The 22567-nt window shown below is 40.8% G+C and overlaps 2 protein-coding genes across 3 annotated transcripts in view; one reads left to right on the top strand and one right to left on the bottom strand.

Moving 5' to 3' along the window:
- itpr2 (inositol 1,4,5-trisphosphate receptor, type 2) overlaps positions 1-5024 on the bottom strand; it is a 61397-nt gene extending 56373 nt beyond the window's left edge. Inside the window, exons 1-2 of the mRNA XM_005737618.1 lie at positions 4660-5024; positions 224-294 (exon numbers count right to left, since the gene is read on the bottom strand). Of these exons, the coding sequence (XP_005737675.1) occupies positions 224-294; positions 4660-4751 (163 nt within the window). The 5' untranslated portion in view covers positions 4752-5024. The remainder of the gene's footprint in view (positions 1-223; positions 295-4659) is intronic.
- A 2605-nt stretch (positions 5025-7629) lies between these two features.
- Positions 7630-21553, top strand: plekhg7 (pleckstrin homology domain containing, family G (with RhoGef domain) member 7). 2 transcript variants are annotated; one of them, XM_005737615.2, is made up of 17 exons: positions 7630-7852; positions 8396-9178; positions 9868-9890; positions 12133-12251; positions 13437-13477; positions 13842-13943; positions 14344-14493; positions 14744-14839; positions 15145-15243; positions 16523-16636; positions 17044-17218; positions 18197-18312; positions 19972-20059; positions 20154-20233; positions 20354-20498; positions 20700-20797; positions 21275-21553. In XM_005737615.2, exons 2-17 carry the CDS (start codon positions 8507-8509, stop codon positions 21383-21385), a joined length of 2229 nt encoding a protein of 742 aa, XP_005737672.1. In that variant the 5' UTR covers positions 7630-7852; positions 8396-8506; the 3' UTR covers positions 21386-21553. The 2 variants fall into 2 exon arrangements, with proteins under 2 accessions (XP_005737672.1, XP_005737673.1); XM_005737616.2 differs by having other exon boundaries at positions 8393-9178.
- The last annotated feature ends 1014 nt before the right edge of the window (positions 21554-22567 follow it).

Below are 22567 nucleotides of genomic sequence, written 5' to 3'. Positions count from 1 at the left end.
AGAAAAAAAGAAAAAGCAGTGAGGCTCACAGGACTCACCTGAGCCAGATAAAATGACACTCCAGCGTCTACATGTAGAGCTTGAAGCCTTGATGTCATTTCAACACATTAAAGCTTATTTGTAACCCATAATGCAGTCTCAGAAAAGTCCAAGTTCACGTGTGTGTGTGCGCATGTGTGTGTGTATGGCCAGAAACCAGTGTGACCAGTAAAATCCTACACACCTCTGAACTTTTTGGGTGGGTTGTTCAGGTCTCCAGCTTCAGGCTGGACAACACACCTATCATCGACAAGCCTGCAGAGAAGGACAAACATGAAATTGCATCAACATGATTACTATAGGTGTGTTATTACGGACTTAAACTCCTTTGAGAGCATTTTAATAAGCAGTAAACCACTCTATTATTGTGAGCGTGATATACTATAAGGTATATCACACTCACATGCAAATACATAAGGCAGAATCTCAAACTACAAATAATACCATGATTCGAATAGACAGTTTATAGCACTCCATGGGAAGAAAAGCTTTACTGTCTCTCTTCTCCATCACATCCATTTAATCCAAGGCAGTCCCAGTATCTGGATGTGTTTCTGGGTGGGGTTCATCCACGTTGGCAGTGCTTTGATCTCTGCTTTCCTGACCAACATAGGTAATGTGGTGTTGTGCTGAGATAAAAGAACTAGAATAAACTGACGTCAAAGTTTCTATGACTTTTACATGGGTCCGATTAAAACTGTAAAATAAATAGTGTCAGGATAATTTAAAATAAAGCTGTGAGACTGCACATTGAATTGGTCACGGAAGATCAGGCCTCTCTGTGAAGTCTTTTGTAGCTCATAAAGTGCACACTGAGCCACCTCCACCTGGGGAAACCATGTGGTTTCTGTTCAGAGTGGATGAGGGGGCTTTCAATAGGTGTCATCCAGTTAACTGTCTTGTTCCCCCATATCCTCGCCTTTTATTTGCCACACACTAGACATGTTTCACTGAAAGGGTTAAGGGACACAGCAGGTCAGCAAAACTCGCCTTTCTGACACATCTGACGAGCACAGAGTTAAAGCTATGAAGTTGATGATGGCTGATAACTAAGGAAACAGAACCCAGTTCAGATTGAAAAAAAAAAGTATTAAGGAAAGAACAATTATAAGAATGCACATTCATCAACAGCCATTTAAAGTTATCTGATGCCATGAAGTGTATTCATTATGTACTATGGTGTCCTAAACTGGTTTAAATTGGTCCAGAAGCAGATCTTTGGCAGGCAAAAGCAGTGATCCCTTTTATTAAAAGTGTCCTTCTGCACACATCGTCTTTAAACTGCAAAATTTGGGCAACCTTTGTTAGCAGCCAGCACAGAGAGAGCTGAGGTTGAAGGTGCTTGTAAAAACCTTAATGGCTAAGAGCTCATTATGGAATCGGTGGGAAAAAAGCAAGCAGCGACAGAAAAAGAGCATCATTAAATAATGAAGGCTTATAACATTTCAGTGATTGTGGAGTTACAGGTTTTTCTTTTATGACTAAAATGCAACTTTAAGTTCCAGCTGTGAATTTCTTTGCCTCTTGTTGTGTACATAAGGAAGAAGACTCTGATATTTGATCTTACCAAACTACTGAACTAGTTACTTTATCTAAATCCGTATCCTGCCCATTGTTTGTTTTTATATATAGTGCCTTAAAACTATAAAGTGAAATTCCATTTCTTGCTGGGCAAAGGCACCAGAACATTCTGCAGAAGCAAAACTGAGACATGTGGAGAAAAAGGCCCTTTTGAGGCAAGAAGAATTCATGTAAAGTAAGCCTGTAAGGGAAATTATCACACTACCAAAGATGGTTTTTTTGCAGTATTTGTAGCATGCATACAGCTTTCACTTTCCCCGAAGAGAAATGCTAGCATTTTTTCTGCAGGCAATGACACCAGCTAATGAATTTCTAAAGACTCCATAATCATCCCATTCCATTTATCTCCTCTGCACCACATTTTGAGTTGCACAAGTGCATCCATTCATTCCGTCCGGTGGGGAGAAACATAATGCAATGCACAATTCCTCCAATTCATACAAAGCTGGCAGCTTTGCTAAAGAGAGCTGAGCCATTTCCCTTTTTAAGTCACGGCAGTCAATCAGTCAATCTACAGGCTGTGTATTGCTTCCTTCAACACTGTATCAAAGTTACATCTAAATGAGAAACAATAGAGCCCAACAGGAATAATTATCACAAGGCTAACTGGCTAAAGAGAAGGGCTCTCTGGGAAAGCTCATAAATAAGGAGGGCCGCAGAGAGCTGGGCGTTAGTACAAACAGAAAGACTCTGACAGTGCCTGACACTCTGTAACCAAGTTAAACATGAACCAAAGATAAATCTAGCAGGCTGGACACAGGGGAGCTAATTATAGCTATTGCTTGTGTTTAGTCGACTGAGAAAATAACACAGACAAAAAAACGAAATAGAGAGCATGTAATGCAAAGCAGCAAGTCTATGTAACTGCTGTTAAATGTTTTAAAGAACAGCGACGGGCAACAGAACAATGACTCATCTGCAAGAAAAGTGGATGCATGTGAACAATTTCAACACGAATGCATGTTTCAACTTGCTGATACCACGGTACTCTAAATGAGTCACACACATACTGATTAAACAGACTCTTCCAATGAATTCACTTTTGGTAAAAAGGTATGAATGTGAAAATGTTTGGGTTTTTTGGTGTTGCATCTATGCATCAGTTTCTACTGTTAGTTGCAACAAACTGGACTGATTGTTACGACACATTAAAATATGGGAAATCTGCCAGTTAAACTGCAAGACTTAAAAGGTCAGGTTGGTGATGTCACTTGGAGGTTAGCCAGCTTTTGAGAGTTTGCAATGACAGGTGTGGAACTAACAGATTTGATGTTATTTTATGCAAACATGGACACGGTTGGGTAGATCAGGTTTAATTGCATTGACAGGGGTTGCAGCTCTGGGAGGATCTTGAAGGCTCTTTGCTTTACTTGCTGCTTCTCTCTGGGCCTGAGTGAGCTCTGGCACAGCAGCGTCCTTGATAAAATTCTCAGGGCACCAGTCAAACTACGTGAGCTATTGAAAGCACCTTGGTGGTTCAGCTACCCAATTTCGCTGTGCAAGAAACTGCACAATGACAATATAAAGCTCTAAGTCTCTAAGAAAGGCTGATAAGAATTTAATTATTTTCCCTTTGCAACAACAGCAGGCGTGAACAATCGTTGCTGTGCACTTTTGCTTTTTTGAAATTTACAGCCTGTGTACCATGTAGGGTGCCGTCGCTTCGTTTTAGCATTACCACACGCCTTAACAGTTATGGAAGCTTTTCATTTAAAAATAAAATATCGCAGCTTAGTTCACACTAGCAGATGATAAGTCAGGAAACAGCATTGCATTCAAGGGTTACACACAGTTCGGCTTCTATTTGCTCCAAAACTCTACAGATTATCTGAGCATCTGATGTGAGGTACCTGTTGGCAGGAACGACTTAAAGCAGGAGAAAGGAGAGAGAACAAGAGTGGGGGGAAAAGGAGAGAACATGGGTGGGGCAGAGCCATTCCTCAGGGCCAATCAGTGTTTCCACACTCGTTCAGCAGGCTCAGAGGCCAGAGTGTAACCCGGAACCATCGAGGCATTTCACCTTGCACTGAAGCTCTCAGCTCATGAGGGGCGACAACCAAACAAACTGTGTGTGCAGCTTCTTCTTTTTCTGCACTGCTTTGCAAAGAAAAGCCGTTTTATTTTCACCAAGTAAAACTGATAAGTAATCTACTGAGTGCAAGTGCTACAACATAGGAAGGAGTCAAAACCAATGGTTTCCTCATTTAAAAAAAAATAATCCTGAATATCATTATAATGACACAATAAACACCAATAAATTAACAATAAATGACAAGAGCAAACGGGAATCAGTGAAAAGGTTTTAAATATCTAATATGACTTTAGAACGTTTTTCTTCTTTTTAGCCCCCACATTCACCTTGCACCCTCTCATGTTTATCTTGCAATCCACCAGATTCGTTTTCAATCAGTACATGGACTGCAAAGAGATGACTTCAAAGCATGTGCAACATATAGAGCACACTCATTTCCTTCACCTAAACAGGAAGAGTCTAGTCCTTTATTTAAGTGAACACTATAAATATTTGAACATCATCCAAATAAGAGGTAGTCTAGAGCTTCACTCGGTGTCAATTTATTTTGTTAGACGTGGTCTATTTAACAGGAGGAGTGGCATTCAGGGTCATTGGACATTTCTTATCTTAACGTCAAATGAATGAACAACTACTCTTCCCTCAATCTGGTCACCCTGACACCTCCTCGTGCCTCTCTCTGGGCCCCTGAACCACATATTGGTGACCACAGTAACAAGAATCCGCTCGCAGCCTCTCGCGAAGCGTACCTGGGCAACACGCTGGTTTGCATTCCTGTTAGATTTGCGTAAACGTGAAGAATTTCCTGAGAAGGAGCCGTTTACGCGCCGATGGGCCTTGACCGCAGGTCGCACTTTAGGTTTTCACTTGTTGGATTTGCATAAAACATACATTTGAAGAAGTTCATGCCAGATGTAAAGTGAAAGCAGTTTTTAAGCGTGCATAAGGGAGGGTTAAGCCATGGACTCTTGAGTGATTAGAAATTGAGATAGAAAGGAGGAACGTACCCCAAAGTACTGATGAAGCCATTCACCGAGCCTTCCGCGTACAGAGACACAATGTCTCCAATGTGAAGAAAACTGGATCTGTGCTCTGGCATTTTCACCGAAGATATGTTTCACACTCGTTCTTGCTTTTCCATTTATGAACAAATCCACACGTTACAGCGCCTCCAGTTTGGCATCAGCCATCAGATTCGCCGTCATTCTTCCAGATCTGCCGCTCGGCAAAGTCGATCGAGTAAGGTGAAAGCGCAAGAGGAAAAACAAGCAGGCGAGTTTGAGAAAAGCGCTGTGTTTTTGCACTTAATCAACTTCTTCCTGTATGTCAGAGAGACCCGCAGTCTTCACATCCACTCTTCAGGGGGAGGAGACTGCCGCTGTCACGGCTGTGAGCAAATTCCGTTCAATGACAAGTTTTTTGGTTTTTGCTCAGAGCAGGCGCACTGAAAACACAAGTCATTAAATGGCGTTTTACAAGGAAATGCACTTGCATAAGTGTGCGGAAAGACACCTGTAAACATGTATCATAGCAGACACGGGGGAAAGTAATTCAAATATATTAAAATTATAAACTGGGCACAAGCCATGAGTATGTTTGTGCAGCTGGACAAAGATCCCACATTATAAATCACAAACTATCAGACTGTCGGATCTACCCGTCATCTCTGTTATCTTGATCAAAACTATTCATTTCCGTGTAAATATTCATATTGGTCTCAACACAGTGCAAACTTCTGACTGCTCAGCACTGTAATGGACAAACATGGTACTGCACTCTTTTGTAACCTATACAATTTTTGTGTGATTTCACAAAACTTCACAGTTTGACTCATTTGTGTTGAAGTATCTGTTCCTTCACTCATAAAGACTCGCATCTTCAGCAGCTTCTTGTTTTTACACATTTTTTTTTCAAATGAGCTTATAAAAGCCAAATGACAATGTCCTTTATTGTCATTGTACATGTACAACAAAATTGTGGTTACGTATAACTTTTGGTGATGGTAACACAAAAAAAACAACTAAAAGCAGCAAAAACTGCATTTATAAAAAGAGTGGGGGAGTAGAAATTACCACCCAGCTACTCCAAAAAATGCTACTGTGAGCTATTTTTTTCTATCAAGCTACACTGGTATCAGTCAGCAGAAAAACCATCCAGAGTGACAGATGGTAAAAATAATAATAATAATAGTTTATCCTAATTGAGCTTTTATGTTCACTAAAACAGAAGAAAGGAAAAAAAGCTCTGCAGATATTTTGAGAACCTGGTATGAAACTTGCTCATTTGTTTCTTCATTGTGACTGCGAGCTTCACAAGGTCAGAGCCATCTAAAAGATCACATTCAGAAGATTTCAGACATTTCTGCAGCTGTTCTCTCTAAAACAACCCAACTGTCACCAAACTGATTTAGATGGATCAACTGCACTGTAGATGAGAGAAGATATAGGCATGTAATTATGGGGTAAAGTACACCTTTAAAGCAGTTGTTCCCAAATTTAAAAAACAAAAAAAACAAAACACTTTCTGGCTTGTGTCTTTTTACTTGTTATCAGTTCCATTAATTAGATGTTTCTCCTCCAAACTTTGAGGATAAAAATGTAAAATTACAAAATATTTAACCAAAAAAAGTCAAATATATATTTTAAAGAATCATATAAACTTGTGCTCGTTGTTCCATTTGTCCCCCCTTTCTTATGCCATAACTATTTACATTTGGTTAAGAACCACTGAACTAAACCACCATGGTGCTGTTAAAACATGGTTATGTATCAGTACTAATAACGTAATAACATACACAATTATGTCATTCACAACTCAAAAAGGATACATTACACTCGATCCATCCAGCTGTCCTAGAGTTAGAGTTAGAAATAATCCGTGCTTTTATTTTATTGAGAGTAACTTCTTACAATGACTAAAATTATTATGACCATAGTGTTAAATTTAATTTAATTTAATCAATACCGAATGTACGATCATTATGGCACATGAATGTGAAATGGCTTAAAATGAAAGTGTCATTTGCCCATTTTATTGGGAAAGTTAAATCAGCAGCAGGAAATCAGCTGCAGTGGAAGAGTGGCAGGAGCTCACGAGGAAGAAAAGTTGTGGCGGTTTCATGTACTACCCATTCTTTTACACCAGGGGGCGCGCAAGACCCAATCTTAAAGAGTTCCTCCGGAAACGTCGCTCATGCAGCTCAGATCATTCACCCTGCATCGCCCCGTAGTGTTCACTTCATTGAACCAACAGGTGATTCAGCTGTTCCACTTTCTCTGTGTTAAATATAAACACCACCGACTGCTGTTTCATACTGGTTTCAATAACTGGTTCCTCATGGTGATTCAGTGCAATACAAAGCTAACTAATAACTAAAATAATAATGGTAATAACACAAAAAAATTATGAAGATTGTTTCTGAAACTAGAAGAAATGAGTGGGTTGCATAATGTTAGGCTTTCCTTAATTTGATGCTGGAACACAGACAGTGACAGGCTAACAGCCTAAACTGAATAAACATAATTGGGAGCAGCACTTTATGCTGACAAATTTTTATTCCACCGACTGGGGAAAAAAATCCTGGACTTGTTTTTATCAAAAGCAGTGGTTTTAAAAAATGTAGCATCAGAAAAAACAAACTAAATTATATTTTAAATATTACACTATTTTAAATATACATAGACCTAAAACTAGTGTCTCTAATGGAAATTAATATGATATTAATTTCTGATACTTGCTTACAATAATACATCCACAGTTGTGGTCTATATCCTTACACTTACCAAAAAGTTGAGGCATCTGAATGAACTGCGCATGTTACAGAGGTAGGTGGCAATAATTTAACATGAGGTGTACTAGTGAGGCAAACACTGACCGGGTGGCTTCGTGTAACTTGTGTGTGACATACTGGGCTGGAGAGAGAGAGAGAGAGAGAGACAGAGAGACAGAGAGAGAGAGAGAGCAGAGCAGAGCAGAGCAGAGCAGAGCAGTCGCACCTTTCACAGCTCTGAACAATGAAACGCTCCACTCCTTCCTTCACTTCTCTCTACACGGACCAGCAGTAGGAGCTCCACTCTGGAGGAACAAATAAGAAATAACTTAATATTCGGCCTTGTATCCAGACATCCAGCAGGACTCCCCTCGGTCAGCCTTCACCGCGAGCTGTCGGTCCGAGTGGTCGCGAGGCACCGGAGGATGAAAGTAAACCAGGCTTGTTAATTTTTTCCCTCTTTCGGCGCATGTGCGGCCTCACTCTTCACGTTAACGCGTTTATTTATTATTAAGATAAATCGTTGATGTGGTTAAATCGATACTTTTTTTTGTCTTTATTCCCTTAACCTTTGTCCGCTCGTGGATGTGCCGAGTTAACTGCTCTTTCGGCTTTGAGTAAACAGTGAAAGGCAGTGTTGTAGTACATTAGGACAACGAAATAGTGAAAAGGAGAAAGGCTACATCAATATGCAAAAGCAGGAGCAGATGGTAACCTGAGTCAGTAGAGGTAGTGCAAGGTGCATGGCCTCTTTAGCGCCACATTGCCAAGACCTCTATTGCCACACTGTGCTGTGACTCTGCTGTTGGATATGTGAGCTACTCCATCTGTATCGTAAACTATATAAACACACGATGTATTTTCAGGACTTATTTAGTGCCAGCTGACCTTTTAAAACTCATTTTTTGGATATAGGCTTGTGCCTGGTTTCATTTGCTTTTTTCTGATGACTAACTCTCATCTTTTCCCAGCAGAATCAGGAGAAGTAAAGCGATGTGAACGGTGACTGGAATGTAGGATTATCATCTGAGCTCGAGTGGAAGGAGAAAAAAAATCAGACTATAAGATTACACATTTCCTGATCTATGCAGCCCTACAATGCCTTTGAGGTTGCAATGTCTTCTCTAAAGCACGTTATTCTGCAGGATAAGGACACGGACAATGAAAAGAAGCTGGACTGGAGCTACATCGAATGGGCTGAAAATGAAGTTGTCACAACAGGTGTGGCGGATGCTGAGACGCAAACGGATTCGCCATCTTTTGAGCACAAAGAGAGCCAGACCAGTAACCCAGTCATAATGCACATAGATCTCAAACGGACACACTCCAAAATGAGACATTTGTCTTTGGTAAACCCAGACAACTCGGCTCCACCTTTCTTTCAGTTTGACCGTCAGGCTCCTGGACGTATCTCCACATCTCCCACCTTGAGGAGGATGAGGAGCACCCGACGTCCTCAGATAGATTTTAGAGAGCCTCACAGGATGGGGAGCACTCAGGAAGAGCAATCATCTGCAAGCACGGGATCTCCCATAAGTCCCCTGTCACCAGGACACCGAGTAGATTCACCTCTTGCAGCGAGCCCACTCTCTGACGGGGAGGCCGATCATCAGCCAGTGTCATCCTCAGGCCAACAGCGAAGCAGATCGCATAGATCAAAGACTTTTGACAACAGTATCACTTCTGTGGAACAAGAATGTCACAGTGCTCATCCTTTTCTTATTAAAGACAATGGATTTCCTGAGGATGAAGTTCAGGTGAGCTTTTACCACGTATTTGTAAATTTAGTGTTTGCATATTTACTCAGGAAAAAGACGATTTTTCATAACCTTCACACCAACCTCTTCCCCATCACCACACATAAATTTCCTGTAATCTACTGCAGATTTTTTTTTTCTTTTTTGGCAAAGTCTAAAAATTAAATGGTTGCACATTCCTTCCTTGAGGAAAACCTTCATTCCCTCAATCGGCCTTGCCTCCCGCAGTGGTCACTCACAATGCAAGCTTTTGACAGCAAATGAATCAGCAGTTACATGCACTGACAGCTCTGACCAAGCCCACTGCCTGGAGAGCCCTGGGAAGTGCTCTCCTCGGGCCCCTATTCACCACAGTCAGCAGTCACCTAATAATGGAGGGGTCAGTGAGCGATGGAAAAAGATAATGGGGAGATCTATTCATCAGCTCGCGGTATTCAAGCGAGCCGATCCTCAATAGAGCACCGGCATTCTCCTCCAATATCAGAGGCTTTTGAATGCAAGCGACCACTTAAAATACTGATTCAAATTTGAATGTCTTTGAAAGTGATATAGTGGTGTTGTTAGCGGCAGGAGGTCTGTGAACCCTCTGCTTGGTCCTGACTGTGGAGCGAGACAGTGTCGATGTGGCGTGTAGTATAACTGCTGATTTGGAAAGATGAGGTCACTAACAAAGTTCTTTTTTCTTACAGGAGAAGGAATCCTGCCATGATAGGTAAGTGTACCTTGGACTGTTTTGCATGTTGTCTGTGTTACCCTGTCGTAAAACTCTTCCTGGAACGGATACAGCTGTCACATTTGGTTTCTTTTTTTATTTTTGTCCTTCTGTTTCACCTGCTCACAAAAACAACCCAAAATCCGAGCTACAACACGTCAGAGTGCCTCTGAGTTGTGTGCTCTCTTGGTGCTTGAGAGCAAGCGAGGATGATTGGACCTTTGCTTTGAGGATCCCTGTTGTGCACTCATTGTCACTCGTGTCTTTGTTAATGCTTCATAAGCTTGGTGGGTTAAGTTTTGAGAGTCCTATGGTTATGTATGGGCTCATTAAGGCTGTTTTCCCTTACTGCCGCCCACACCCATCCTAATAGGCGTCCAGGCTCTTCCCCTCACCGGATAATTAGGCAGCTATTGTCCCTGTAATTACACCCTGGCACTGTGCCTCTTACAGTGACCGGGCCTTTGCGAGCCTTGGTTGGGACAGTCTTGTTTGGGAGCATCATTATTTCTCTTGTTATGCATGAACAAAGCGGCCATTTTTACAAGTGCTCTCTGTAGCAGAGAGGCGGACAAAGAGAAAGCTTTCTGAGCTGCCACAAACCAACAGGATGTCATTGTGAGGATGCTGTGGAATGAACTGCAAGGCGACACTGGCCTGGTATGAAGAGGTAATCGTGCCTTTCGTGCCACATGTCCCCTACATTGCTCAGGTGCTACTGCCGACTGTTATCTGTCTCTCTGTTCAGCATCTTTACATTGATCTGGACGTGGGTGTCGTATCAGTTTACCAGGAAGAAAACGGCCCATCCAGTGAGAGCGAAGAACAGTTGGTGCTTTCACAGTTGAACAAAAGTGTCCTAGAGGAAAAACGTACCAGGTTACCCCCGCTCAGTTGTAGACTGACTTATCCTCCAAGTGTATGAGTTGGCCCTGCAGCCATGTGGCCTACATGTGCACTCGAATTAGTCTCGTAGGGTACTTTTGCAACTGTGCAGCCACAGCAGCAAGAATGCAGGTCCTGTGTGAGGGGATGTGTTGCACCGTGAGGGGAAGAACACTTCCTCCTTCAATCTAATGAAGAAGTTTTACATAAATTGTTCCTGCATTTTCTTCCCCTTGCTTTTACTTCTGCTCCACTGTATTGTATTGTCAATCTAAACAGGGGCATTAGCCCTCATCTGTCAGTCACACTTCCTTATGGTTTTTAGCCACATTGTGTGTTGCTGTTATCTGCCCTTAATCTGTTACTTTCATCACTACTGATTCCTGCTTAAATTCTCCTTTTTGAAGTCAAAGGCACTGAAATATTTAAAAGCCAAACCGCAGAGTGTTGACGTGGGTCACTGACCGCTTGTCGATCAGTGTCAGCGTGTTCAAAGTGAGCCTTAGCTTTAGCAGAACCAGCTCGTCTGGCTACTTTGCGTCCTTTTTTATGGCTGTATGCAGTCATGTTTAACGACTGCAGTTGTCTATTTAGCATTGGGACGGTTTAATGTCATGCTGTCACCAATCAAGTTCCTCCTTTTGGGCTTTTACAACAAATGAAAACATTTCCTTGGCCGTGCCTTTTCTGGATATTTAGCCTGCATATTCCAGGGTCAGCTTCCATTGCTTATGAAGATTTATCACTGGGCTTTAAATTTTTAATTTCAACATGTGAACGTCCATTTTTGCTTTCAGCAGTAATCCCAGAAGTGCAGCAGCAGCAGAGGATAAGTCAAAACACTTGAGAACAGTGGCCGTTTAAGCCCTGCCTGAGGCTGAGAGGCAGGCCTGTGTTTTTCCAGCCACAGCCATGCCTCAGTTACTAACTATGAAAAGCAGACCAAGCGGATTATAACTGGCACACACTGACAGCTTGCCTCCTTCCACACAAATAGGGCGATCCATTAACAAGCATCTATCCACGGATAACCAGACACATAACACTTATCCTATGTTAATCGCCGGGTTGCTGCACAATGCGGATGGTATTTCAGTGGTATCCCAACAATGTAAAACCACAAATAGGAATTCTGTAATTTCCTGTTGCTTGTATGATTTCCATTCTTTTAGAATATAATACACTTACAATGGAGTAATAATCATTGAACTGTACATTTCTGATGTCTGATGAGCTTTTCTTCTTAGTATGAAGAACTAGTTTTTGTTTTTTTTTGGTTGTTTTGTCTTTTCTTTGTTAGCGTATTTGGATTTTTTTCCATCTTAAATTGTCCACCTGTCCGCTTTTGTGTCCTCAGGCTTTATCAGAGGAGACGGAGCTCCGTCGTCGTGAGTTTGCCCGGCTTGGATGTTTCTCCAGGAGATCTTTTCGTGTCCAATGGAGCAGCTGACTTACTAAATGACTCAAACTTCGCAGGTACCTCTGTCAGTCCCAGCAGATTGCAGTCTGCCCTCTGTTTAGGTGATGCTTGCTCATGAACTAGTATGGGTCTGTTATTGAGTCAATATGTCTATTGTTGTAATGCTTCACAGCAAAATGAACTTCCTGCTTCCTGCTTGGTTGTATCGTGTCCTTTCTTGTTGTTATGGTGATCGACTCAAATGTGTGCACAACAGTTAGATTTTTTTTTTCAGTTTACTTTATGAATTTCCATGAATTTTTTATTTTTAGACGTGGGACTCACCAGGCACGCCACCATACAATATCATCGCAATTTTTAGGCATGCGATATCCTGAGTATCTGCTAATTACATCCGTACCTGTTTTATCCAGTAACACAAAGATAAAGTTATCTCACTTCACTTATGTTTTTTGGCTGCAAAATGAGGTTGCTAAGCATACCAACACCATCAATAAAACCTCCCATAAATGTTACCCTAATGCAGAGTCAATCTGCTAATCACTTTGATATCAATTAAGTTTGCTTGGCTAACGTTATGTCAGATGATGGTGCATGAGATGAGCCTTCCTGTTTATAGTATTCTCAGACTATTTAAATTTATGACTAAATTATATTTATTTGGTATTCCTGTTTAGATGCAAGTAAAAATACTACAAAAATACTGCAAAATGTTTTTCCCCCACCATTATTGATTACTGAAATACTTGAAAGCTACTTTGACTAAATGTTTAATTTAGTACTTTAATAAAAGTTTGTTTTTTTTAGCTGAATTTCAAACCTCAAACTAAGTTCATTAATGATTATAATTACTTTTTTATAATGAAGGTAATGGTTTTATAGCATTAAATTTATTCAAAGTCGAGATTATTGTAAGTTATATCTTATTTTATTATTACATCTTTACTAAAAGTGTGGTTTATAACTTTATCTACACACCTATAAAACAGACAGACTAGAGATAATCTGTAGAAAGTGCTATATAGAGTTATGAGTAGACATCAGTCTAGTGTTGTTGTGTTGTAAAGGGAGCATTATTTGTATTTCTAGAATTTAAAAAAAGCAAAAGGACAGAACTTGTGGTGGTCACTTTACAAAAAACAAAAGATTTTTTTGACATTTTTAGTAAGCTGTGATTGGCACTGTCATGTGCGTATAACTTAAAATGCTCACGCTTCTTTTCACTGTCACAACTTTTACAGATACCAAGAAGTCAAAGTGGCCTTTTTCGAGGCGTAGTACGGTAAGTGCATTTGTATTTCTGCTAGTCATCGATGTGTGTGACTGGTGCCAGTGGCATGCTTGTAATTTGTTTTGATGTACTTTGTTTTAGGAGTGAGCAATTGGTTTGGACATTGTTCTCTGACCCACTTCCCAAAGCAGATTAGTGTGTTTCCTCTTATCCCTTTTGGCCCACACAGCTTTTTGTAATTGGTCAACACTTGAAATGCAGAACTTGAGCCAAACTTGTTAATTTAGTTTTGAAACTGCTGGGTTGTTATGTGAACAGATATTAACAACAATTAGGCACACACCCTTTTTTCTTGGCTAGTGCACAGCCCTAAAAATCTGCCTAATGTGTTGCCTAATTTCTTTTTTCCTTTCAGAGTAAAGGCAAGCCGCAGACATGCACGGTGTCAGATATTGAGAAATATCTCTCAACTGCGCAGATTCAAGACTGGAGAAACTTGGAGCTTCAGAGATATAAGGCAAGAAATGAGCGCTATTAGCTGCTGTTTGTTTTGTAAATCATCGTGTTGGTTCTGTACGTTCACTGACTTTGTGATCCAGGCTTAGCCATCCAGATTCCCAAGTCAAATACAACTCAGTGTTTGCCAGATGACTCAGAAATGAGAAGCTGACAGTTATATGGAAGCTCCTACAATGTTTGAATGACACAGACTGTGTAAGAACCAGAATTTCTAGGCAGTGACTACACAAGTCGACCTGTATATGTACACAAACAAACACTGATGTACTCCTGAATCTATAATAGTGGCAGATGGAAATTTACAGCCATAAAATAAACACGTTTGCTGAGATTTCTGTGGAGGATGCAGCCTTTACTTTGAGTTATAGCTTCTTGTCTTTTTGTGTATCTGTGAGCAGGACTACTCTCTGGCTGAGTTCCTTCAAGACCAGTCTTCCCAGGTCAGTGCTTCCTCTGACCCGCAGGGCTTCAAGAGACAAGAGACCATCTGGGAGCTCTTCACCAGCGAGTGTGTTTACTTCATGGATCAACTCATGGTTCTCAAAGAGGTGACTCTTTCCCTACAGAGCCTCACAATGCACACATACACACAATCACAAAAACACACACAGGATCACAAATAAATAGACCAAACCCAAATGCAACTGAACACCTGCTTCTTTGTATTCTTCTCACTGAATTCCCGCCTTTGGAGTTCGTGTAAAATTCTCTTTGGATTTTCCCGTCTTTCCACCAGTGGATTTGAAATTTAATGCTGGCATGAACCTATTCTCTTTCTGCTTTCTTTGTGCCTCTCAGGTGTTTTCGGCTACGCTCACAAACCTGCAGGTGACCAACTGCCTGACTGATATCGACTCATGGAGGCTGTTTGCGAATCTCAATGAGCTTTGCCTGGTGAGAAATGATGCAAATCATTTGCATGAGGAGTTTGTGTAAATCATTTTTAACAACAGTTGCTTTCATATCCTTAAAACAACATGGTTTGGTGTCACATCAACATAAGGTTACTATGAAAGAGCTAATGATGAGTCGTTACAGCTGTATTATTTTAAAATGCTAGCTTTTTATTTAATGGTCAGCAAAAAAATAATGTGGTGTAAAAAACCTTTGTTAACAATTATCTTAACATAATACCTCGGTGATATTATGAAAATGTCACATGGCCCTGTGGTGACATTTGACACTGTTTTCTGCTCCAGGTGAGCTCAGGTTTCCTAAACAGCCTCCTCCGCGTTATCAAGAACATGTTGGAGATTACTGAGGGTGGCAGTCCCACCCTGCTGGATCTGCTGGGGAAGGCAAGTTTGATTCACATTTGGACTCTGTGACAGCAGTGTTCACTAGCCCGCTGATAAGACAATCAAAATAGATAGAAAAAGTATGAATGATATGCTCATCTGGATTAATTATTATATAATCCTTAAAGTATTTTCATAAACAGCTTTTTTTTTTTTCAAAGACTTGAAAAATAGCTGCATAGTTTGAATTTATTAACCTTAAGCTCTTATTTGGGAAGCATTCTTATTTTCTTCTAGCTATTAAGGATCAGCTGGACTATGATATAATGTGCAGAAAAGCCAAAATGTAATATTCTTGTACAGTTGAGGTCAAACATTTAAGTACACTGATCATTTTTTGGTAATTTTTTATGATTTCTTTGGACTGTTCATTTTCCAGGGTAGGCTGATTGTATAGCATATATCTTTAATGACTTCACAAAACAAGAACTGGGTACACAAGTTGGACTTTATTTTGGATTTTCTCTAATCCACACGGGATTAAAAATGCACATACAGATATTTATTCGCTCGTTAGGGTGGAATTTGAGTTCATTTAAATTGCTTGGTCTGTTGGCACATACCTGGCCTTTAAGCATAGCCACATGAGAGGAATTTGTTTAGGATGTTCAAGAACAACTTAGGAACCACCGAGGCTCCAGCCTGCTATGAACTGGTAACTGCACAAGCGTTTTACAACACCATGGACTGAGAGAAGCTCCTGCTCTAAAATCGACAGCTTCAAGCTGGACTAGATTTCTAGCTGCCCACATGGACAAACAGATTCCACACAGTCTTATAGCCCAATAATCAAGTGTGATAACTAGTGCCCGGGAAAGTGTCCCCTTAATGCAGATGTTTTTATGAGAACACAAATATACAGCTGAATTTACTTTCTTTCTTTCACGATGCTCTCACTGACCAAATTTAGCACGCTTGCATTTAAACTGTACTTTGAAATCTACGTATGTGCTTTGTTATTATCTGTTCCATCTTCCTTTCTCTCATGACAAGAGCGTGTTGAAAATATGGCATCTTCAAAGCTCGCTGAGAAGGGAAAAGGTTACCTAACTCTAGTTACAATTACATAAAATTATTAAAAGTTTAACAGAAACATCACAGGACAATCTTAGACGCATGTATGCCATTACAAACACACACTGGACATTTTTGTGCGTGCATGTGTGCATGCGGCATCCTCTTTGTGCTTTTTTACGATATGTTTATCTGCAGCTTAACAGCTGATGCGACCCAGCAGCCTGTATCCCGGTGTTTGTCTAACACTACTGTCTGCTGGCAGGCTTTCCAGGAGAGCATATGCCACTGCCTGCAGACGTATTGCCTCAACTACTCCACGGCTCTTCTGTATCTGGACAGTCTGAAGCCCAGAGAGGACTTTGGGACTTACGTGAAGGTACAGGAGAGGTCTTACTGGTGTGTGTCTGTGTGTGTGTGAGCGTGCCAGTCAGCACAGTGGGAAGGACGCTGTGTACCATGACAATGCAGCAGGTGTTGTGTGCCAATGTGAGAGAGGATTCACAGGAGCATTGGTGCCCAAATAGCAAACAATCAGTTCAGTGTCACAGCAGCCTGCCAATGGGAGGAATGTCACCGTTTGTACCTTGTGTAACTTTCCCTGTCATCATGCTGGCGTGTTTGCTGGAACTGTCACTGTGTTTGGTCTTACATATAATTTCTTCTCACAGGCATTTCACTGCCCATCCTCTCCCTCCTTCCCTACAAAGTCAAGTCCTTTCAAACATTTGACCTCACTCGTTCTGTCACTGTACCCATTCTTTGTCCCTCCTTTTTTCTCCTCAGTGGTGTGAGAGGAGCAAGCAGTGCCGAAGGCTTCACCTGCGTGACCTGCTGGTGGCACCGCTGCAGAGGCTAACTCGATACCCGCTGCTGTTGCGGAATATCGCAAAGAGATGTCAGAAGGAGGACGAAGCCCGAGGGCTGGAACTTATAGCAGAACAAGTGGATAAATCGATATGTGAGCACTGAATTCGAAAATTCCCTTCTGTTATCAAAATGCTCTCCTTTTGATTTTGGCTGACCTCATTAGGAGACTCTGCTTGGCTAAATTTGCTTTTACTGTTTCAGTCCTGCTAAATTAAAGCGCCTGCACAGGTCTCGTCACCTTGCAAAATGAATGTTTTGAGTCAGGCGTCTGAGTAATGTTAATCAGCTGATCATGACTCAGGTGTTTCTTCAGCACGACGTGTTTGCCTCCTGGTGGTTTACAAACATATCTAGATAGAAGGGCTTTTTAAGTGGACGTAAGTCTGTCAACATAAACAGGCCAGCTAGTATCAGTGCCTGTCAGCACACAGGTTGCATGCTTTGGATATCAGCCAGGAGGCCTTGACCATTTATTTTTCACTGCAAGCCTCTGCTTGCAGACCTGTTTTGGCGGTTTATTATATAACTGGAAGGACAGGCTGTGGGAAATGTTCTACAGCCGTTCAACTCAATGTCATGTTGCCGCGTTGAACAAATAACCGTACCAAACGAAACTGCTCGGGGTTCAGAAATCTTTAATTAAACCTTGTCCCATAACCATTAAAAAGGTGTGTTTTACCACACCTTTTAAAAGGTTATGATTGTGTAAAGCGTAGGTGACAATGAGTATTGTAATCACAGCTAGGATGTGTAGACCAAAGTCCTCTGTGGGTGTGGGGGATATTTACTGCAAAAGCAGAGACAGCTGAAATCTCTCACGATATGGTCACGCCCATGTATGGCATCACTGTATAGCATTATAAATGAATGTAATCATTATGCACTTTGGTACATTATAAAATGCATATTTTACATAGGTATATGTTACGTAAAATAAAAGGCATAGGAAATGTAGCAGGAGTTTTGTGTGACGTGTCAGACATGAATGAAGTTGTCAGTGACCAATTTGAGTCTGAGGACCTGTTTTTGTCCTTAATGACATTCAGTCTCCTGTCCTCTCTGTTTACAGGTGATTTAGAAGGAAAGGTCAAATGGCTGGATAACTACCAGAAAGTGAAACAGTTGAGAGATGCCCTGGTTTGGCTGCCTGTATGGGAGAGGGACAAGCGTGCTTTCATCCCTGAGGTCTGTCCTGTGTTTGTGTATATATTGCTATTTGGGTGTGTTTGTGTCTTCAGGAACTGTGTTGAAAGAGCAACGTGTCACACAGATGTGCCAACACTTTATCCTCCAGTGCCTGATGATCATCAGATAAACTGATCAAATTATCAGAAAATCAGATCTGAAAGCAATGAATAGCAGTATTTAGAGTTTTACAGTGTCATTTGATAATAGTTCAGTTTCACATCTTTAAATATTAGCTTCAATTTGAATGGGAGGATGACAGCAGCACTATTCTTCTTCTTCTTCTTCTTCTTTTTTCCAAGAGAGTCTTTCTTCCCTGTCATTGTAGGTGGATTAACACTTCTGTTTGTATTCTCTTCATCTGTAGTTATTTTATCTTCACTTTCTCTCTGCCGTACATGTGGCAAGGGAATGGGCTTTGCATACAGAGCGAAATAGAAAGAGTAGCAAACACTTGGTGTAAGTGAGAGCAGTGAAAGGAAGACAGTTAATGAATAGCTTGATTTCATAGCACTTATACTAAGGTAATAAGTCTGTCATCCAGGTGCAGAGCACGCTGTGAAACAGAAAGACTCAGACACCAGAGGAGAGAAACTTGCATGTGTGTAAATGCACTTATTTTTTTCCCTTTTGTTTTAATGGGACCAGCCCACCCAACAGTTGTATGGGGAAAGAGCTTCTACTGTGAAACCACCTCCCAGTTTGTATTTGGAAGACAGATACCTTCTAAACTGATTAAAACATTCCTTTTTGAAAAGTTAACTTATAGTTGCTGCTATAGTTTTGCTGCTACAGGCTTCTGGGAGATTTCCTGTCGTACACTGTGACACACATTCTCTTCCGAAATTTGTGTTTCGTCCTGTCAGTTTTTTCTCTTCTCTTTCTCCTCACCATGAACCAGTTCCTTGATAGCTGCCCCTCAGTGAGCCTGGTTCTGATCCGGAGCTTTCTTCTTGTTAAAAGAAAGCTTTTCCCAAGTGCCTGCTCATAGGGGGACTGTATAATTGTTGTAGTCTTTGCTTTTACATTGCAAGTTATATAGTAAAGTATAAATTGCCTTGAGGAGGACTATTGTGATATGGTGCTATATAAACAAACCTGAACTGAAGTGAACACAGATAGCAGTGGTAGAGAGCTGCGATGTGTAAGTCATACATGTAAATGACTTGTTGCATATAAGTATTGTGAGCATTTAACTATCGTCAGTGCTGACAATACTTATTTGCACCCGTGGTACTGGTAGTGTCAGCATGTAACTGTAGTTAAATGTGACCACAGTTTTGAACATTTAGTTCTTTCCGTCATTGTCATCTGTTTATGTGAACGTGTTTGTTTTTGTGTGCTACCTGTTTGCAGCAGCTACCTGTAGCCCTCACACAGACAGCTCATCTGCATTTGAAATACCAAAGATGCATCTTAAATTAGACACGAGTGACTTGCTCTTTCGCTATCATGCGCATACCTATTTATTAATCCAATAGTATGCAGTTAAGACGTGCCATGCTTAAAGTGATATGTACATGTTACTAGTAGAGGGCCAGGGTGCTCATTCAGAAGCCAACATGCTGAGTTGCTGTCAGATTAATGGAAAGACCGATGTGTCTGAAAAGCGCTAAAAGGTGAAAATGTTTTCTAATGTGACTCCCTGCTTTCTTTTAGAATCTGAAACATCTTCTGAAGGCTGTCACACTGGATAATCTGATTTCTCACAGGAGTCTGCTGCATGAAGGGAAACTCGTCCTCACAGGTGTGTCAGCTGGCATAAATCCAACACATTTTACACGCTTCCTGCTTCGAATTGACTAAAAACTTTACGTCGTCTTTCTGTGGTTAATTCCCAGAGAACGCAAAGCTCATAGACGTCTATATGTTCCTCTTTGATGAATTCTTGCTGATTACAAAGATGAAGAGAAACAAGAAGGTGGGTCACGCTTTAACCTTTGCTCACTCTAACCTAGGCTTGTGATAGATATTTAGTGCAAGGATGCCTTAACTACATATCCCTCATAACTTCATATATATGTCCTGACATCCTGTGCAGAGGTCCGTAGGTCCAGAGCAGAATCCTCTGAAAAACCTGGAGCTGGATCAGATGCTGAAGGAGGGATGCACCTTCACGGTTCTCGACCAGCCAATCTCTCTGGATCGACTCCAACTTAGAAGCATCGATCAACTTAATGCCTCCTGTAAGTAAAATTTTTAAGATTCAACTAATTGAGTTTTCTAGCTCTAAACCCATTTTTAATAGAACACATGTTTGTAGCACATCGTAGCAAAGCAGTCAACAGAATCAAAATATCCTTCTGGATCACGTCTCTCTGTTTATGTTTGCATGCCATGTGGTGCATTGGTGTTATTAAATGAAAGCATTTGTACTTTCTTGACAGCATCGGGGTTGCCTCATTCTTTCATAGTAATGCACCAGAACCGCTACCAACAGTGTATTGGTGCATTCATCCTGCAAGCTGCGTCAGAGGCTGTCAAGGTAGATCAATTCAACTGTGAATACCTGAAATGTTTCCAAAGAGAGCATGCAGGACACAGATCACATTATGTTCAGAAGAACAATGTGTCATAAGTTTATCCAAACATTTCTGCCTTGTGCAAAACATCAGTGCAAGATGTGAACTCTACAGAGCCCTGAAAGTGAAGCTAAAATATTTTAAATGATTTCTAAATTCAGTTTGTATGCATGTCTGTTCAGATTTATTTATAGTAAAAAATTCATAGCTATACATTTAATCTTTTTAAAGGTTTCTGTTATTTTGGTTTAGATGAACAATGTATAGGAAAATAAAAATAAATTGCTGTATTGTTTAATCTTACTTGTGTGAAGCTGTTTAGGACAGCTTACAGCAACAAACATTACAAAGAAATAATAAGCTATACAATTTATAATATTATCAGTTATTCAAACTGGTAAATCTGATATTTCTCTTTCTAAACATTTTTTCCCCACCAGAGAGTATGGATGTCAAAGATAGAGGGCGCAGTGACGGCGCTGCTGAAGCAGGACTCTCAGCAGACACGAGTAAAGAGCTCCTCGCTGTGGCTGGAGTCTTCGCAGATATGACCCATCAAGCAGAACTAGAAGCCATGTGAAAAAGTTTCTACTGTTAATGTGCACTTCACTGCCCCCTGATGTCTTGTAAATGACTGCACTAGCACTAGGATGATTTTGTAAACTGTTTGACTGTGAAGGCAGCTGCTACAGTAGTGTGAAATAAACATCTCATCATGTAGTAAAACGTTGGGTTTAGCATTCCACACATCATTTCATGCAGTTTTTAAATTGTCTGTGAGCTATTGATCACTTCTGATGTTTCATAGTGCTTCATACAGTACTGTGCAAAAGTCTTCAGCCCCCCCTAATTATTTAATATTTTAAAAATAGGATATAGGTGCATTCTAAAGAGCTTGAAAGTTTAGCATGACCACTGCAGCTTGATCTCTTAGGCACGCTTTTTGTAACTTCTTACAGTCCTCCAGGAACAGTTCTCCAGGCTTCTTGAAAGACATTCAAGGCTCTTCTTTTGATGTTTCTCACTTTTGTTTCATTTTCTGTGCAGACGATCCCACACTGCTTTAGTAATGTTGAGGTCCAGGTTTGTTTTTATATCCAGGTATGGTTTTACTGCACTGACAGTATGTATCATTGTCATGCTGAAAAATGAAGCCGTTGCCAATTAGATGCTTTCCAGGTGTTATTGGATAGCAGATGGTGGTGATGGTTTTTTCCTGCATTTATAATACATGTACGATTAATTCTGACAAGATCTCAGACACCACAGGCTGAAATGCAGCCTCCACCGTGGTTTAAAGATGGCTGTGGACCTTCACTGCCGCTCCTCTCTCCTGAGCTCCTTTCAAATTGTCATCAATACGTATAAACTAAAAGAAAATTTGGATTCAAGACCCGTTACCACTCATTTTCTATCTGTTTGCCTTCCTTAATAATGGCTTCTTGACAGCCACCCTTGACCTGAGACCAGTGCCAGATCCAGTATTTGCTGGATTTTCCATCTGTTCTTCTTTTGTCATCCACTCATCTTTTTAAGGACATACTGCACAGCATCCAAGATATGCCAAGTTCCAAGTAGTCTGCAAGCTGTAGATACTACACTGGTTCAGCCCTTTTTATGGTTGAATGATTCATAGCACACTCTTAAGTTCCTTAACAAAAAAAAAACTGTCTGAATTGTCAGGTTCAAGGACAGGACTGAAAATTAGGAAAACTTTGAAAGACCTCCAGAAA

Source organism: Pundamilia nyererei, unplaced genomic scaffold (genome assembly GCF_000239375.1).
Source record: "Pundamilia nyererei isolate P.nyererei 1_Seehausen unplaced genomic scaffold, PunNye1.0 scaffold00078, whole genome shotgun sequence".
Taxonomy (NCBI): Eukaryota; Metazoa; Chordata; class Actinopteri; order Cichliformes; family Cichlidae; genus Pundamilia; species Pundamilia nyererei.
The sequence above is the reverse complement of the archived record's forward strand: the minus strand, read 5'-3'. Positions and strand labels throughout refer to the sequence as shown.

Coding starts and splice junctions, on each gene's coding strand:
- plekhg7 (XM_005737615.2), top strand. CDS start 8,507: ATGCAGCCCTACAATGCCTTTGAGGTTGCAATGTCTTCTCTAAAGCAC. Junction 15,244..16,522: donor TGCTGGATCTGCTGGGGAAG/GCAAGTTTGATT, acceptor GTCTGCTGGCAG/GCTTTCCAGGAGAGCATATG. Junction 16,637..17,043: donor ACTTTGGGACTTACGTGAAG/GTACAGGAGAGG, acceptor TTTTCTCCTCAG/TGGTGTGAGAGGAGCAAGCA.